The sequence below is a fragment of the Vanellus vanellus genome (assembly GCF_965231255.1).
Source record: "Vanellus vanellus genome assembly, chromosome: 2".
NCBI lineage: Eukaryota > Metazoa > Chordata > Aves > Charadriiformes > Charadriidae > Vanellus > Vanellus vanellus.
Window position 1 is genome coordinate 36222111 of NC_138906.1, and position 19832 is coordinate 36241942.

Consider the following 19832-nt stretch of genomic DNA (forward strand, 5'->3'; position numbering starts at 1 on the left):
TGAGGAGGAGTTTCACCTGCCTGTGTGTGCACACGCTGAATTTCTAAACCATCCCCTTGGATGAATTTCTAAACCATCCTCCCTGCCGCTGCTTGCTGGCACATACTGGGATGGCAATTTTCCAGCCATCCGTTATGGAGTTCTCTCTATAGACAGCCACGCTGCTGTGTGAGGAGAAGCTGTAGTCACCTTCACAGGCTAAATGTTTGCATTTGCCCATTCTTGGTGGTTTCCATGTTTTGGGGCATGCGAAACATTGCTCGCTGCTGCTTTAAGAATTTGAATTAAACCCCCTTGACAACAGGGATCTGACAAATGCTATTTGTTTGTGGTTGTTTTTCACTCTTGTTTGTTTGCTCGCCACTTCCAGCTTGTGGCTGTGCATCCCCTATGATGTACTAACAATAACAACAACAAAATCCCATAGACAAGGCTCCTATCAGGGCGAGGAATGAAACCCAACAAGGGTTTCATTATTGTATTGATGCTGGGGCTCTGAAATCATGACTGGGAAAGAAAAAAAAAAAAACAAAAACAAAAAACCAGTATCTGGCTTTCTGTTTTGAGCTGCAGTGGTTCCTAGAGAGAGGACAACTAGCCCTAAACCCTAAGAAATAGGTCTGGGAGAGGGTTAAAGAAAGACTGCTTGGGGAATTGGCAGAGCCTTGTGGGCAGGAGGAGGAGGAGGGATAACAGCAGGAGGGGGATGCAGGGTGCAGAAAAAAAGGAAAGAAATTGAAAAGTAGGAGAAGGTGAGGTATAAAGGCCTCTATCCTCTACCTAGCAGTCCCAGGTCAGATAGCGTGAGTTCACCATGATTACATCCTTGATTCTGGCCATTTATCTCTGCATCAAAACTCAAGTTCAAGCAAAGGAATAAAATAACAATTCATCCCAAATGTTGTCACAAGAAAGCCTAATGTTTTTTTATTATTAGCTTCCATCACAACTAGATCCATCAATTCTGTCACTTTATTTACATTAATCTATTTTCCCCGTCCTCCCACCCCTCTTTTTTTTTTTTGCCCTCAGTGTCCTTGAAAACAAGCCATTACATTTTTACGTTAGAAGGAGTGTACTGATTTGGTTTCAGAAGGAACTCACAAGCATTTCTGAACTGAGACAAAGTCATCTCATGATCTCAGCCTGGCCCAGGAGACGGCGATGGGAGCTCCTGCCACGGCTACAACTCACATTGCTATTTTTTTACCTTGTCTAAAAGATGGGACAAGCAATTTACTTTATTGCAGTAACTGATGCTATTCTGAAAAGCTCTTTCTGCCAGAACCAGCTATGGTCGGTGAAAGTAACTGACATCTCATGAGAAACCTTTGGCTGTCAAAGTGCTGTAATTCCACTCCTATTTCAATCTGTGAAAGGCTCAAAATTGACTTTAAAAAAAAAAAAAAAAAAGAGAGCAGGATTGTCTCTAATGCCAACCACACAGACTCTCCTAAAAGGTGCTATATACCCCAGCTGATACTAAACTTGATCAAGCTTTTCCTTCTAAAGAAGTGACAGCAATTTAAAACCTGCATTATGAGCTTACCAATTGCAGTCAATGCACAAAGCCTCTGAATTTATGCCAAGCGCATTCTGCTCCATTATCTCCTTTTTTAGACAGGCCCCTCCACTCTCACAAAAGTATTCCCACTACAACCATCTATTTCCACATCCAACAGCCGACCTTCTGACTTGCCCGCTAAAATCGAAACCTAGCAAGATAACACAAACCGCGGCAGAATCCCCTGCCAACCTCACCCAGCACACAGCAAATCTGGCCCTCGGTAGCTACAGCCACAGCTGCTCTTTCCCCTCTTTTTTCCTTGGACACGATAGAGAAGGCAGCAGCCAGCATCAGGGCAAGGCAGAGCCGAGCTCTGCTGCACTTGATAACTTGGGAGTGCGTTGGCACCAGTTTGCCAATGCCACAGGCAGGCTTTCTCAAGAAATTGCGTCTATTCAGCTGCACAGCAAGCAGAGGCGTTCGGAGCTGTAAAGCCGCTCAGGGTTGGCAGCTATTAAGGGAGGTCTTGAGAGCCCACAGAAAGCCTCATCAGGAAATAGGCAGCAATCTATTCCAATTAATGGTTCACAAAGAGGTCTTGGGTTGTGGCTTTTTGCTCTTAATTTCCCTGGGTGTCCTCTGAGCCCAGGGATTTACAGAAAATGGTAAGGTGGGAAACAAAACAACTGCCTCAGCACATTATACAACGAATTATCACCTAACGGTAGTAACAGGCAGCATGACAGGGAGCTTAGTAAAGTAATGATTATTGCAGTTTGGATATAACCAAAACCAGCCCCACTCCTACTCACAAAAGAACCGAGGCTGCTACTTCCATAATACCGTGAAACCGTTTGAACTTGGGGCATGTTAAGAAGGATTGCGGGGGAAGGAGGAATTAACAGCGTGAGAGTAAATTTAGTTCACAAGGGGAAAAAAAGCAGCTTTGAAGAACAGATTTCTTTCAGATTCTTAATACACAACCTCAAAGCACAGGTCTTCAGTGAATCCATCCTTCCACCCTGTGGGCGGGGAATGAACACGCTCTTTCTACCACCCCTCAGAAAATGTTAATATCACAAAACCATCATTGTATTATACAGCAACTTTGAGCACTGGAAACACTGGAATTCAAACTCTGAAGACAGCGTGTGAACTGTATTCTTGGACTCAAAGATGCAGCAAGCATGTCAAGATACAGTTTTTTGTTTTCAGCATTCTTACATAAAAACTCCCCCGCCCCATGAAAGCGCCTTTCAAAAAAAAAATCTTTCAGAGCACCATATCCGAGTTTTGTAACATTACGGAGTCAGCACTTGGGAAGGAATGCTCTGCTCTATTCTGAGAGCAAGCTTTTGACTTACCAGCCATCTCACTAAGTGCTAATAGCAACACAGGACTCATTAATGAACAAACAACCCTACTTATGTCAGCAGGTAGTGACTCTCTGTTATAGAAGAGGAACACAAAAAGAGAGTACTGAAGACAGTGTCCAGTTTTTCAATGGTCTGCAGGTCAGGAGTTGATAGTAAAAAGTCTGAAGAAGGAAGGAAAGGAGAACAATGCTAAGTGGTGACAATGAGTAAATACCCAGGAAAGATGGAAGACTCGTGGTAGAGTGCCCCATGGTTGGGGCTCCTGAAGGACTGCATGGTCTGTGGCTCCTGCTGAAGGAACAGGATGTGCAGACACTTCATAAGAAGCAGCAAAACTGTATTTCAGTTTTGCATTTCCAGTTCCTACTCTCACAGTTAACTGACCGGCCAACCCACACACCATCTGTTGCTATTCCTCTTATGCTACTCTCTTACAAATCAGGTCTCGCTTTTCCTCTACTAGAAACAGCAGCTTTGAGATAACTGTGTATGTTTTATAACCAGTCAGCTTCAATAAGCCACATTCTGGTTAAACATGAAGACAGGGCTGTATCTGGAGGCTGAAACGATCTAGAAAGTTGTGTCCCCTTCACATTAAGGGCTGTCCTCTCCCTTCAGATGTTTTACACGCAGCGGTTTGATCCCATCACTGCTGCAGAGGAATGGATCTTCAGTCGACAGAAGTCACTAAGAGTTACCACAGTTTAGGTTAATTTCAGAGTTTGGCTATGACTCTTTGCTGAGCCGATGTTGGCTTCCTTTGCCTTTGACATTCTTACAGCTCACTAGAGCCAGTACGACGTTAGTCACAGCAGAAGGGACCTGGCCTGCTTCATCTCCAGACCTGCAGCCGTGGAGCTGACCCAACCTCCAGCATAGCATTTAAGCCAGACACGGAATCAACCCAAGTGGTTGGCGTACTTCTAAGATGATATCTCCCTTGTTGAGAGATCTCTTTGGCATCACCACTGTGTGATGACTCAGTTTTCCTTTTCGCCTTTATGGCCCTCAGTCCCAGTCTTCTGACCTGGGAACACTAGTTATTTGCGCTTCATTTGACGCTGATGAGCCACAATCAAGTGATTAGAAAAGGACTCAGACTAAGGCAGAAACCGAGAGACAACCTCTCCTACTCTTTTTATCACTAATACACAAGCATTTTTATAATATAAGACCTTGTGAATATTTTTTATCCCTTTCATCCTAACTTCTTGGCTTAACACCACCAGACAATCAGCAATTATCAAAAGCACTCTTCCGAAAAAAGTTCTACAGAAATATTTCTCAAATATACAAACACGTCTCTTCATAATCTCAGCTACTTAACGCATCTGTTAATATAGACATATATATGACCATATATCCTTTCATGGATTTGAAACACTTACTCCATTGGTTTCATAATTCATACCACCTAGACCTCCAACGTCACTAGGGTGAAAGTGATTTTACAAACAACTGATTAAAACTCTTTAGGGACACACTGGCTTCCCAGAAACCTTACCAAATTCCCAGTGTCCAAACAACTTGTTTCCCAGGTACCTCATCAAAATGTTTGTATCACCCAAGTCTATTTTGCAGTACAACAAATTAACACATTCTGCCTTTTACAACTTAAAAAAAAAAGCTTTTTTCACTGTCAAAAGAAAATTATTGATCTTCACCTCTAAAAAAGTTCTCCTGATAGACCTGCAAGTCCCAGTTCCTTTCTGCTTTAACCACTATGATCATCAAAACCCCACATATTATCTACAATGCACGTCTTCATAATAAATGGTTTCACACTAGGCTTTTATGACGGCTCCTTATTACTTTCTCACATAGCAAAAAGTGACAACTAGCTATAGTGAACCGCAGAATTACAGAGAAAAGACTGAGGAACTAAGAATACTATGATATAATTGACTACTCATATACAGTGGGTAGCTTTTTCTTCTGCAAATTTGACCCAAAACCAAAATACATTAAACACTTGGGGCCCTACGATCATCCCAAGCTGTTCTTGCACAGGGTACTAAAAAATTTATTTAGGTGCCTGAGGTGTCCAAGGGTGCCCAGATGTTCCTGGGCACACTGAAACCATGTGTTTGCCTGATGACTAGCTTGGTTCCTTTCCCTCCTTGAAAGGGTCTACTATGCTAAGTGTTCTTACACCATGAAAACTATTTGTGGTGATGAACCAAAAAAATAACATCAGTATCTACAGAGGGAGTCCTGGTCACTAAGGATGCTCATCATTCCCCATGCTGCCTCTAGTTTCCCGGTCATTGGACATAATGGTGAAACAATCAAGGAGCAGCATCCCAGGACTCTGCCTGTCCAAGCGTTTGCCCTAAATAAGCTTTAGTACCCATCTGCAAAAAAAAACCCACCCTTTTTTCAAGCTCTGAGTCCTCATTTCCAAGAAATAACAGTCTGAGCTCCTGCCAGGAGACAGCATCTTAGGCATATTCCCCTCGTCGGCATTTCTCATTAGCTTAGGCACCGCAGCGTGTGACACGCTGTATGTAGTGAATCACAGACATCCAGACATGGCACTCCTTCTGCCAGCTGATTCAGCTCACTAATGTGACAGAAAATAATCCTACCAAAGGAAAAAAAAAAGTTTCCTACTAAGATACTTAGATCTGCTTGGCACAACATCAAACCAAGTGTATCAGAGAAGGGGCTACATGGCAATGAACAGGAGGACAACTGGAGGATGTTAGATCTTCCCATTTGAGCAGAAGCCAGTGTCACTGCCAGCAGCCTTTGTCCTAACCTCATGCTATCCCCAGGGCTCCCGCCTCTCTCATCCCAGCTCCAGGTCCCACCACGCTGTCTCCAAAGCCATTCAGCAGAAAATGGTTCGCTCTCTGCTGCCAGCTGAACTGGTAACTCGCTCAGTTGTCCAACTGAAGGAACCAGTACCTTATTATAACCTTAGATTCTGATTAACTGCTTCCAAACTGCAATGTGCTGCATGTCATGTACTGAGACAGAGCAAAGATTCCCATAAAATAGAACCAGGTCTCTGACAGGTGTCAAGAGAAGATACCCAGGGGAAGAAAAAACTAAGAAAAAGACAAATGCAGATTTATCTTTCCCTAACATACCCTCCTAGCTTCCAGTAACTGACAATGTAGACTTTCCAAATTGGAAGTTGTATTGACGTCACCGCACTCATGATTTTACCAGGATTTTGCCTAATTTGATTTTAAACCCTTCCAAACTTCGGCTTCCACAAAATCCTCACAACAATGAGTTGCACAGTTAAGCTGTGCATCATTTTAAAAAAAAAAAAATCTTTATTAGTTATAAACCATATAATCTCACTGTTACAAAATGCTTCCCACATTATGAAAAACAATGAATAATCTTTCCATAGTCACCTTTCCCACACAATTCATAGTCTTGCAGACTTGTACCACATGCCTCCCTTACAGAAATTGCTTTTCTATGCTGATCAGACCTAGACTATTTACTCTTAGATGTATTTAATCTGTACTTCTAATTGCCCTTGCTGCCCTTTTCACACTTTTTTTAGGTCATTTACAACCTTTCTGAGCTGGGGGAGAAGAAGGAACCATATTACACTTACCATATTACACAGTTACACAACAGTATAACTATGGTTCTTGCTTGTCTTCTTTCCTAATTGTCCCAAATACTGTTTGCCTTTTTGATCCATGCTGATGAAAAATTTCCAAGAACTACCCACACCGTCTCCAAAGACCTATTTTCTGCACAGTATTAGCCAATTCAGCACCTCTGCTGAATATGTATAATAAGGCTTTCCTTTTCTCCATGTCTGAAAAGTCATCACTTTGCATTTTTCAAACTTGGATCTCATCTGCAATTTTATCACGCAGTCACACAGATTTTTATTCCTTTCATCTTGCTTCAGCCACAGGGCTGGTTTGAGGGGGCACATTCCCAGCTCATTTCCCCAGTGCTACGCTGCCCCATTCCTACTACTTTCATAAGGCTATTTCCGAGTTGGATCAGCTTCCTAATCTATCTCACCTTGCAGAGACACCTAAGCAGAGTTTGTCAGTATGATGACAGGACAACATGATAGCTCAAACAGGCAGTGAGAGCTGGGAAAAATAGGTTGTACAAGAACATAAACTTGCATGGCCACCAAAGGTGAAACCATGGCTTCATTTATCACGAGAACCTCAATCATTTAATCATAGAATCATAGAATGGTTTAGGTTGGAAAGGACCTTGAAGATCATCGAGTCCCAACCCCCCTGCCATAGGCAGGGACACCTCCCACTAGACCAGGTTGCCCAAGGCCACATCCTGCCTGGCATTGAACACCTCCAGGCATGGGGCCTCAACAACTTCTCGGGGCAAGCTGTTCCAGTGCCTTACCACCTTCAAAGTGAAAAATTTCTTCCTAATGTTTAATCTAAACCTGCCCTCTTCCAGTTTAAAGCCATTCCCCCTCATCCTATCGCTACGTGCCCTAGTAAAATGTCCTTCCCCAGCTCTCCTGTAGGCCCCCTTTAGGTACTGGAAGGCCGCAATAAGATCTCCCCAGAGCCTTCTCTTCTCCAGGCTGAACAGCCCCAACTCTTTCATCCTCTCCTCATAGGAGAGGTGCTTCAGCCCTCAGACCATCCTCGTGGCTCTAATCTTAATCTTATCAGCACATTCTGTTACCTCAGTTTTCATCCCACACTCAGCAGCACCCAGTCTTCAATGGGGACTTCTCTCCATTTTAAACACTGACAATTTACTCTTAAGTTTCATTTTCTCTCTTTTAAGTCATTAGTCCTGAGAAACATTTTCTCCCATATCAAAAGGACCTTTAAATTTCTTTAAGGATTTTTGGTAAGGGGCTTTGTCAAAAGCGTTCTGGAAACACAAATGTAAGACATAGGCAGACCATACCATATATACTGTCATAGTCCTTCAAATCTTTAAGACCTCTACGAGATACACAAGACCACACTTCTCTCTGGAAAAAAAAAAAAAAAAAAAAAAACCAAAAAAAAACCAACACACAAACATTCCCCTTCCCTCGGTACAATATTTCTGCATGCATTTCTTCCTTTTACTTTTACTGTACTGCCACCCAATTTCCCAGCACAAAGTGGTAACTTTATGCTGCAGTTTTGCACCTAATCAAACTCCTGCAAGCCAGTTCAGCTGCTAAAGGCACCAGTCCTCCTCTCCTGCTGTCCTCACCCATGCATCTCCCACTCCCGGAATCAAGGGCAAACTTTGTGTCACCGACAGATCAAATGGATCAGGAAACTGATCCGTGTTAAAACTAATAATGCAGTATTTCCTTGGTTAGTATCAACCAGGACCAGCTCCGTACTTGGGTCCGCTACAGAATCACACACACGACAGGCTGTAGAGGCACAGAGGGAGCAGTGCAGCAGCAGGAATGACTGGTTGGGGAAGGCTGAGCTGCTTCTTTTGACTACAGCGCCAGTTTATGCTGGAATAATGTATTGGTAAAATGACAGTCTTATTGCTTAGATGTTCACCAAATAGAACCGTTTCTTTTAATTGGCATCACATTTTCCACCTTCCTCTGCCACTGAAGCTGATTTATATGATAGATTACACACTACTGTTAGGAGTTCAGCAATTTCATATCCGAGTTCCTTTAGAAGTCATTGGGGAGTAACATCTGATCCTGGCGATTTGTTACTATTCATTTTATTGATTTATTCTAAACCTGCTTCTACTGACACTCCAATTTGGGATAGCTTAGACTAATACTGCACGAAGCAATGGTCCTGTGCAAGAACCTCCCCAGGTTCTCTCACACTGAACGCTGAGATAAATGATTATTTTAGCTCTTCTGCTATTCTTATGCTGATCTCGCTCCACGCATGTTAACTCTGCTAAACTCATTCCTCTCCTCTAGGCATGGCAGTAATACGCATTTAGCCACTCAGTTCACAAAGTTTTCCTAAGACTTTGGGGAAAAGTTTACAAAAGCCCTGAAAATGATGACAGACAGCATGTCATTATGAAGGACTGGTAAGAGGAAGAGCTAGCAGACATTTATTCCCTCCATCCTAAAAGCTAGAAGATAGGATCGAAGCGTTGGGCAAGTATTTATTCTCCTTGACATCAGTTCACATGCATCAGATAGATACACTCATGTTGATTGTGTGGCTGTCAAATTAGTACATTTTTTAACACTGTTTACTCATCAGTAACAAAGCACAGTTAGCAAGAGTCCTAACAGCATCCTTTATAGCTAAGAAAAACAGATAAAAAAAATACCAAAAAGCAATCAGAAAAACAAAAGACAACGCCTAGAAAAGGCAGAGCCATATCCCTTTTTTGCAACATCATTTAGCAGCTGAGTACAATCAGCTCATGCAAGACAGTACGGTTCTCCTGAAAGGTCACATACAGTTCCTCAGAGGTTGCCATTACCCAACATCAAAGCAGCGTCACTGGTGCAAGTGTAGAAACAGAATGAATTAAACAAAAGTAACACCATCCTTGATGAGTATTAGCCCAGGAGGTAGGCCTTGCATTTTCTACCTGGATATTGATGTATTTGAAGTGTCTCTCTCTTGTTCAATTCTTAAAACTTCAAACTGCCCTTTAAAGTGCACGCTCAGCAGACATCCCACAGTGATTCCAACAACCTTAGAGATGACTCAGAAAAGTTGTTCATTATAGATACTTAAAATTTCCACCCATCTCATGGTAGGAAACAAGAATAGTCGTCTTGGGGGCTGGTACATTACAGGTTACAGTAAATTAGTGAGATGAAAACTTTCTCCCTTTGAGATGGAAAGCTGGCAAGACTTGGTTACTGGGAAGCTCTGGTTTAAGGTGATGCCACACAAACTCAGGTATACTCTCTGACTTAGTCATCACAAAAAAACCCTTCAGTCATTAAACTGCTAAGTAGCTAAGCTTAAAGAGTCTTGCAGCTTTCAAGGGCTGCAGGCTTTCAAGACGTCCTTGCCTCCAGAAGTCATCTGAGGAATCAACTAGTCTAGGTGTGCACCTTGCTATGTCCCCTTTAGTGTCCTCAGTTGCTATAGCAGTGTTCGGCCACATCACAGACACTGGGGCTCTTCTTCAGGTCAGGTAAAAGAAGGTGTCCCCACCTACTTTTTGATAGAAAAGGATGCTGCAGCAGAGTGCTTAAGGTATGTCGCCATAGTTTTAGCAGCAGCTGAAGGCAGCCTTGAGGCCTGGGCTGGGCTACAGTCAAACTTATTCCAGAGCAGCCTCAAAGTTTCCCTTTAACACTGCGAGCAGCACCTCCTGACTTGGGCTAGAAAATGGAGGGTGGCTGGGAGCAATTCATGGCGCATCATTCAGCCATGTCAGTGTTTATAAAAAGCGGTGCTCCATGACCACGCTAGCCCCAGGAGAGAGTGGATATTTTTTTAATGACCATATAGGGCTGCAGTTATGGCTTGTTATACAAAGGGTGGGAATGAAAACATGCAGAGGATCCGTCCTTGGGAAGCAGCGCAAAGGGTCAAACAGTACAACAGCCCCCTGTGCACCAGCCTATGTAAGAACATCTCTTTCTCATGTTCTTTACAGACACAAATAAGCAAATCAGGTTGGGGGCTGCAGGGAAAGCAGGAGGCCAAGGAAGTCATCCTGGAACTGGCAAACTGACAGCAGAAACAGCAGCTGGGTAGAACAACATTGTCCTTTAATGTTCCCGCAAAGCTATGCCTGCTAAAACACAAGCCTGCGGGACTCTGCAACTTGACTGTCCTCTGAGATGGGCCAGACTGGAACTACAAAAAATACAAAGAACAGCAAATCCAACCACACAAACAGCAGAAGAATGCCTTCAGGTGCACACACAAAGGTGTAATATGCACATACTTCCCATACTTCCTCATGCCAAATGCCACTCGGTCTGCAAAACAGACTGATAAAAACCATTACAGGGGCATCCGCCACACAAAACATTAGGAAACATAACTCCCAAGGTCTTTCACTTTGACAGCTTCCCCTATTACCAGATAAATAAAGTCAGAAGAAAACAGTATATGATGAACTACCCTTAAGGAAACAGAGGGCTGCCGGGCAAGGTTTAGCACACTTTGTGATGGCAAAAAAACTGAAGCCACAGCTACTTTGTTCTGTCCCTGGGATCCAGTTAACCCTGTCTACAGGGCAGAGCTAATTGTTTCTTTCTAAAAGGAGGTAGGATATGGCAGAAGAGGTAAGGGGAAGCCAATCAACCTTTAAATACATTACCATCTGCTAACAACCAGGCAAGTAGTGGTTTAGCATTTGTTTTGAGGGCAGCTTACCAGCCCCTCTCTATGACAATAAGAACAGGCTTATGAACAGCCTCCTGGGGACAGGAAGGAGAGCAAAGAGAAAAGAAAGAAAAGCTAGTACAGGTGAGAATGTATACAGTATCTAACGCTTTACATAAGGAGTGCTTTGTATTCACAAACACTAAAATATAATGCATATCACTGGTGAAAGTCTCATTGTTTTCCAGAAAGATTGTGAGCTTATAAAAAAAGATGAAGCAGACCATATATATAAAGACAGGCAAGTAATGTCCCTCAATCTGCATATGATAAACATTAATGGGGAAACTTATTCTGGATCTAACATTTGACCTTAAAGGGCCAAGGAAGGACCCTCACTACACTGCCTAAGAGCTGACTGAAGTAAATTATACCCAGAACTAGTCTGAGGGCATCTCTGGAAGGAACACAGTCACAGCCTCTCCCTGCACTAAATATTAATGTCTAGGCAGACAAAAGCAGCACTAGGAATACTGTAATAATATCACCAGCAGACACCGTATATGTTTCTTCAGGGCATTCACACATCAGCACTAGGAATATACCTATTGTCCCACATTAAACTAATGACTTGTTCCGAAAACCCAATCCTGATGTCCCTCTGGGAATCGCAGATGTTATTTATATTTTCAGTCACTTAAAAGGATTAAAGTGTGTTTATTCTCAGTAATCTCATTTGTAGAGAGAGATATATACAGGCAGCAGGAGTATGTGTTTTAACCCTATTGGGAACGGTGAAATGCACAGCCCCATTTGCAGCCAGCTGCCTTCCTCAGCTTTTCAGTATTCGGGACCTCCGAAAGTCTCACTGGCCTGGCCGCTTTCATTAAAACTACCTATGAATCGCGGTCGCAGGCACTTCTGATAAACTACCCCAGGAGCTCTTGATGACAGCAAGCTGTGCACAGAACCAAGTGATCCAGCTGAAAATTAAACTGCATGTCAAGTAGCCTGATCAATATAATAATTGCTCTAGGCTGGAACAAATTACAATCTCTGGTTGAAGACACACAAGTAAAGCATCAGGCCGTATGCAGTATCCCGGGTTATGAAGAAATCTATAAACCGTGCTCATGAAACAGAAGATGTGCCGAAGTACCGGGGTGGTGGCAAAAGGAGTACTTAGCCGGGGGGCCGAAGCGCAGAGCGGGAATTGCGATCAATATAGCCATAGCTGCGGGCTACGAGGAACGGCGCTCTGTGCCCGCAGAGACGCGGGTGCCGCTCAGGGCACGTCGCAGCCCCCGAGCCAGCACCCAAACCCCAACATTAAAAAAAAAAAAAAAAAAAAGGCTGAAGTTGCCGCTTAATAAAGTCAGAAGAAAACAGCATACGATGAACTACCCTTGAGGAAAGGGAGGGCTACTGGGCAAGGTTTAGCACACTTTGTGATGCGGCTCCTGAGCGGCTCGGGCTAATCGCCGGCATTCCTGCCCCGGGGCCGGGCGACCCGCGCCGCCGCCTCCCGACAGCCGCAGGCTCACGGCTTCATCCCCACATCGCCGCGGTTTGAACGCCGGGCTGGCAGCCACCTTCTTTCGGGATCGGGACCTCTCCCCCATTCACACCCAGGGCCGGGGACAGGGGCTTCCCTGCCCGCCGCCTCCTCCTCCTCCTCCCCGCCGGGCTCACTCCTTACCCGTCTCTTTGTCCTGGGCGGCTTCCAGGTGCAAGTCACTGAGGAGATGCTCCAAAATCTTCTCCGGCGTCCCCGACACCACCACGTATCTGTCGGAAAGCAGAGAGTCGCCGGACTCATCCTCGGTGGAGGACTGCGAGCGGCTGCTCCACTCGTCCTCCTCATCCTCCTCGTCGATGTACTTGAAGTAAGGCACGTCGAAGGTGGGCAGCGGCCGCTCTCCGCCGCGGCCCGCCAGCGCCTCGGGTACCCGCACCCTGCCGCTCCCCATGGCGCCCCGCTCCCAGCGCCACCACCCCCTCCCTCCCCTAGTGTCGCCCCCCGGGGGCCATCGCCCTGCCGGGGGCCGCCGTCCCGCCCGCTGCTGCCGCCGCTGCCGCCGCCGCCGCGGAGCCCGGCCCGGCCGGCCCAGCCCCGCGCTCCCGGAGCCGCGGAAGCCTTACCTCCCGCGCCGCTCGGGGGCCGGGCTGCGTGACCACACCTTCCGCAGCACCAGCGCTGCGCCGGCCTCCTCCCGCGCCCGCTCGCCGCCGCCTCCATCGTCCGCCTACCGGGAACGGGGAGGGGATGAAGGGGAAGAGGGAGAGAGAGACAGAGAGAGCGCCGTCAGTGCCCGCCGCTGGCCCGGGGGTGCTGCCCCGCCGCCCGGCGGCTGTGCCCGGGCAGGGCTGGCTGCCGGAGGTCCACATGGAGAATAAGGGGCTCTGCGCACTGCGAGGCAGAGGGGAGGAACGGGTTCCCCTTTGTGAGCGGCTCCCGGCAGTCGTGTGTTGGGTTTCAGTTTGCGGGAGCGGGGTCGGGTGGGGGGATGCGGGTTTCCGTGTCCCCGAGGTGATGGCTTGTTTAATTTCCAGCCGGTCAAATCAAGCAGGGGACAGGTAACAATAGTGAGAGAGCGCTGAGCGCTCCAGTAACACAGAAGCAAAACGCACCTTCTGTAAAGCTCCTCTGCTGTACTTCAACAAAGGCAATTAAAGCCAGTGGGACAGGCGTGCAATCTACGCCTCTGAGCATCTCTTAAAATACTCCGTGTACAAATCTCCCTCCTTTTCAGCAACTTTTAAACTTGGGAAAACACCACCACAGAAAGTTAAGCCCAGTGACCCACCCCACGCGTGAATCTCGGCCAAGCTGTGATTTGGACACCGACTTTCTCCCTCTCGGCTCCCTGAAAGGGAAGGGAGCTGAACAATCATCCATTTCTGCACACGCAGCCCGCATCCACACAGCAGCCAAAGCCAGCTGACGGTGCAGCGCAGGAGATGAGGGTTTGCTGCTGACTGAGCAGAGCACATTGAAACACGGCGACTGCTGAAGAGCGGCTCGCAGCCCCCTGCGAGATCCTCCTGCCGGATTCAGTCACCGGAGGGGGAGCGACACAAAAGAGGCAGCTGTTTCAACGCAAGTACATCCCGTAGTTGCTGTTCCTCTCATTCTGACCTGGTTTAGTTATATCGTTCAGTACGTCAAACACACATACGAAGGCAATACATGGACTACTCGAAGGAGAAATAACAGCATTTGTGCAACAAATGTACAGTATCCAGCAGTGACGAAGACTCCGAGTGGGCTAAAAATTGCTGAGGAACAGATCTTGGCAAAAGAAGGGAGAGAAACCACTTTAAGATACCCCTTTCTGTTATTTTATTTCTTATTCCGAGACCCAGTGAGTTTGATTGCTGCGTCTGGTTGTCACTGTGGTGAAAGGCATGCCCAAAGATGCAGACCCTGCCCTGAAGAAGTTTTCTGTATCAGTAAACAACATGTAGAATTGATCTATGAAATTTCTGCAAGGTCAGACATACAGGTACTGAGCCAATTAATGTCAGATATTCATTGTAACACTCCCAGGGGACATTACTGAGCAGCCGCGTTACAGGAATACTGATGCATAATTGTAATCTTCCATTTCACCAACCATGGGGTTTTTTTTGTTGCCTACATATTTGAAAAGCTGCAATGAAAGAAGCAGCAAAAGAGAAAGAGAGGAAGAACAAGAAACAGGTGTAGCATTAAAGCAATTCAGTAACGGGGAGATTCATCCAAACAAATAAATCTCTCCATTTCTCTGTCTTTTCTCTGGCATCCTCTAAGACAGCCCCCATCCTCATTTCCCTGTGCTCACTGACATTCCAAACTGCAGCACATATGGGGCATATACGTGATGTATGGTGCTGTATTTTTACAAACCATCTATTTCCACATATATGGGAATGGATTTTAAGCATACCCATATACATTACACACATGAGCATCTGGCAGCAAGTCAACAGGGAGCACTGGGAGGGCAAAAGCCATCTCATACTGAGAGGACATTAACAATGGGCTGTTCTGCAAGACAGTGTTCCCGCTTCAGCATCTCGCCAAGCTGAAACATTTTCAAAACACCTTTTGGGTAATTCTATGCAAATTAACTGCATAAAGTGCCCCAACAGTGAGATTTTTCATAAGGCTCTTCCTCTTGTCCTTGCCTATATTATCAATTTCAAGGACGAGAAAAATTAACCTATTTTATCAGGAAAGACAAAAATTATGCAAAACTAAGGCCAGACAGGTTGAATTTGGATTTTCATTACCTATAATAATTATTTCCAAAAAAGGGAAGGGATAGAGAATTTCTTTATTTTGCTATCTTCTATTAAAAATAATAATTCTTCCCTTAAAGTGAAATTATTTCATTAAAATCCCACTTATGCATGATGCGGTTGTGTGTTCAGTCAAACCCTTTAATGATACCACAAGCAACAACAATTTACCTGAACAAAGCAAAACACAAAGATGAGTCCTATGCGTTTTCCCAATTTTTACAAGTTCTGATTTCACTGCAGATATTATTCTAAAATGACATCGAGGCATGCTTCATTTATCGGAATCTTGAATGGTCCGTGAAATAATTAATTCTCCCTGGAAGAAAACCAGGCCGCTCTCAGTGTGCTCCATCTAAATCCAGTGGCAGATGAGGAGGAGGATACAAGGGGCCCTCAAGTGACAAGAGTGTGTACTGAAGAGTAAGGCAGCACCCCAGCTGAGTCCCTAAAAGTTAGCGACTGACTCAAGAGAGATTCTCATCATACTGCTAATTAACAAGGAAGATTCCCAGCACTTTTTCAGACCCTTACGCAGCCCTTGCTTAAGCAACCTGCACAGACCACACAGGAGCACAGCAGCTCAGTGCTACCACAGCTGAGAGAATTGGGTTTCTTCAGCCTTGAGAAAAGAAGGCTTAGGTGAGACCACGTTTAAGTATCTACAGGGTGGCTACAAAGAAGGTGGAGACTCCCTTTTTACAACTAGTCGCATGGAAAAGAGGAGGGGTAATGGGTAGAAGTTACTCCAGGGGAGATTCCAACTGGACACAAGAACAAAATTTTTCACAGTGAGAACAATGAGCCATTGGAATAATCTCCCCAGGGAAGTGGTGGATTCCCCATCATTGGACACTTTTAAGATTCAGCTGGGCAGGGTGCTGGGCCATCTTGTCTAGACAGGGCTTTTGCCATGAAAGGTTGGGCCAGATGATCCTTGAGGTCCCTTCCAACCTGATATTCTATGATTCTGTCATACCATTTCTCTCATTTTATGGCTGGGCAGATGAATTGGGACAGAGAGGCTCCTGCAGGGTCGTGCTGCAGATCAACAGCAGCATCTCAGTTCAAACTCTGGTGACACCACACCGGCACCTCGGCTTTGAGCCACCCAAGCTGCCTATTTAACGTTACTTCCCTCCAGTGCAGAGGGTGGGAAATGACTCCCAGCAGCCTCAGTCAGAATACGTTTGGACTTGTGCTTTCGCAGAGGTGGGACAGGAGGGGGTAGAACACCAGAGACTCCAGCAATTAACAGCTGTCTCACTTTGCATGTGGCCTTGAGCAAGTCTCTTGTGGAGACTCCCTGTCTCAGTTGTCCCTTCAAAAGCACCATTCGCATCCTGCTGGGACGTTATAATCAATCCCTGGTGCACATCACCCATCACTAGGAAATTTAGCGAGTGTCCATGAAGCTCTCTGTGTCAACCATTATATTTCACATTTATTACAGCTTTTAATTAATCATCTCTTGATAGCTAAACACAGCACTATCAACCTCTACATTACTTTCCAGCAGGAGTTTCAAATAACAGTAAGGCCTTTTGGACTCGATGGATCTTCTGACCAATATTACGGTCAATTTTCCACTCCTCTCATCCATCTTCCTAATACCCAGATAAGCCATTTATCTCCTGGGTAATATATTTTAACAGCAGACAAGTGCTACCTTTATTTTCAGCATGAAAGGAGCCCTGGGGTGGTATAAATATTTATATGCTTATAGGAATGAAACAGCTGGAAGTCCTTGCTTAGCGGGCCTTAACTTGTGCAGGTTACGCTTTGCATGAGTGGGAATATGACCTTCTGAATTACCACTGGGGCAGAAGAAAGCGGAGGTACGTAGGGTAGTGTTGAAAACAGCCACGGTGTGCCGGCTTCCTTACGGAAGAATTTAGGTTTCTGGGTTATTTGCAATCGGTACAGAAGAACCCAATCTCTGGCCAAAGCAACTGGTAACTTTGGTATCAAGTCAGGGATATTTCCGTGTCCCTCGAATTCCTGAGTTTGGCCTTTTAATTAATTAAAAGAGGAACTAACACCCAGAATGTGCTGCTTCCCTTCTTCCTATGAGAAACATCCACTGCTAGAAACAGCATTGAAAAGCTGCTCTACTTTCTAACAGCTTTCTAACCCAAAAAAAACAGTGCGCTCTGCAATGGACACAGTATATTCAGAAGCCTGCTTCATTGAAAAGAAATTGCATTTTCACATCATTCCTCCATGGGACAGTATCGCAAAGATTTATTTCGTTATCTTACCCACTACTGAAGTGCCCGTTAGGCTGGAGGACCAGTAACTAGCAAAGCAAACTATGCGCTTCCCAGTGACAGAACTTTCCTTCAACATCGCTCCACCAGCTTTTTTTGAAAAAGGGACCAGACCCAGAGCTACCCTGGCAAACCCCAGATCCAGAGACACTCCCACATTGCTGGTTTCAATGGGTAAAGAAGTAACACAGCAATTAAGAGACAACCTATAAGGCACCTATAAACTTAATGGAGCATGGAAAATCCAGTCTGCAGACAGATTTTCCTGCTGCCAAACAACAGAGCAAAGGCAAAAAGGATCTTCTTTGGGCAACACGCAAGAAACCAAACTTTACACAGGCTATCAGCTTCAAAAATCGCATTAAATAACAAAGAAATTGTCTCCTCTGGGAGTTATGGAGGGCAGGAACATTTTGTTTTCATAGCATAATTTGGTAAAACTGACTCAACGCAATCAGATAATGCTGATCACTTCTGCCTCTATGTCCTTTGATGCTGGTGCCAGGGCATGCCCTTGAGAGGTACGGGAAAAGGCATACATGAAGAATTCGTGGGGCTGTTTGTGTTCTGAAAAGGAGACTGTTCCCCGCCCACCCCAAAGAACCATGGAGCTTCCCTGCACACACCCCAATATTTCCATGTAAGAGGTGTGAAATACAAGCGTGGAGGCTGGAAGTGGGCTCAGAAGCACAAGTATCGAGAGGCTTCCACTGCAGCGCAGGGAAGGTACTCAAATAGGTGACAGAGCAAGCCAAAAGCCTCAAAATAATAAGATCTTCATTGCAGCCGACTGATTCTTTTCCTGGGCCGGTATATTTTTGCTTGGATGTTAAAATCAATCCCTGGTGCGTATTACCCATCCCAAAGCAGAATTACAAGAACATGATTAAGACAGAAAGGTCCAGTCTGAAAACTAGGAAACACTGAGCGGTATTCCTTAATTTAGTGCCTGTCTCCGCAGTGTGACACAAAGGTCCCCAAACCTGCCCACCGAGAACTAGCTTGGACACAGCAAAAGTTATAGAGCTACAGCTGCTGTAGCTCAGAGCTCCATCCAGGCTCATTACGTCCTACAAGCAGATCCCGGCCCTAACAGCCGAGAGCTACAGCTGGGAAGAAAACCCTGCGGAGCTCAGGCTGAAGCATGCTCAGAGCTTACCCAGCCTTCAAATATTAACCTGCACAGCTCTAAAAACTCTTTACAGAGCATGTACAAACTGCATTTTTTTGGCCTCTAACTTGGGCCAGACTTGGGTGGATATTTATGAAGATGGCAAAAAAACAAAGACTCTTCCCTAAAGGGATTTCAGTTCCCACTTCAGAAGTATAAGGGCGTAAGAGATTTTCAGAGAACTACTACCAGAGGTTTTTTTAACATAACATAACAAAACAGTACTTACCTCTAACCTTACTCTTAGCACGTTCTGAGCCATGTTGGCTGCATTTTTCATTAAAGAAATAAATAGGCAGAGGCAGACACCTTTCAGAATAAGCAGATAAGGTGCTTAACTCTTAGAAGCAACAGAAAATGAAGTCTTACAATGTGAGACATTTGCCAATGTTAGTAGTAGACAATGAGTCCTAGCTATAAAACACAAATATATTTATATTAAAAACAGGAAAGAAGGTTAAAAAAAAATCTTAAACCATTCTATTAACAGCTTCTCCTGTAAAGAGACACTCTTTCAGACAGCATCTATCAAAGTCTAAAGATGATTGCCTGCTTACACTTCACTATGATTTTCCCTGAAATCAGTTATTGTGGAGACTGCAGAATAAGATTTAAAGTCACCAAAGTACAAATAGATGTACAAAAATGACCTTATTCTTTACAGGCCATTCCTCTTTATTTGACAAGAAAATGGAAATGAACACATCACAATTAAAGTGGAGATGGACAGCAATATCTCTGATCTCTGTGGATAATCCATCTCAGAATATGTTGCTGTATTTCAGTTTCAAGAGAGACCAAAATCTGCATTAACAGGCTTGATTCACTTTCAACTACAGCAGGAGAAAAGCATTTCAAAGTCACCCCAAGCTGTATAAGGAGGAAACTGGTATTTCTTCTGCCGTGGTTACCCTCTCTTTATTCTAGAAAGATAAAAACAAAAAATTCTATTCTATCTCTACTTAGATTCTATCTCTATACTTAGAGATAGAATAGACCAAAACTGCTTATTTTGTA

General features: G+C 44.8%; 1 protein-coding gene across 1 annotated transcript in view; it reads right to left on the reverse strand.

Annotated features, from left to right (window-relative positions):
• The window catches only part of RAPGEF5 (Rap guanine nucleotide exchange factor 5), a gene marked incomplete at its 5' end in the record, with an annotated part of 160739 nt that overhangs the window by 50035 nt on the left and 90872 nt on the right, over positions 1 to 19832 (reverse strand). Inside the window, 2 exons of the mRNA XM_082479342.1 lie at positions 12790 to 12878; positions 13233 to 13336. Coding sequence (XP_082335468.1) covers positions 12790 to 12878; positions 13233 to 13336 — 193 coding nt within the window. The remainder of the gene's footprint in view (positions 1 to 12789; positions 12879 to 13232; positions 13337 to 19832) is intronic.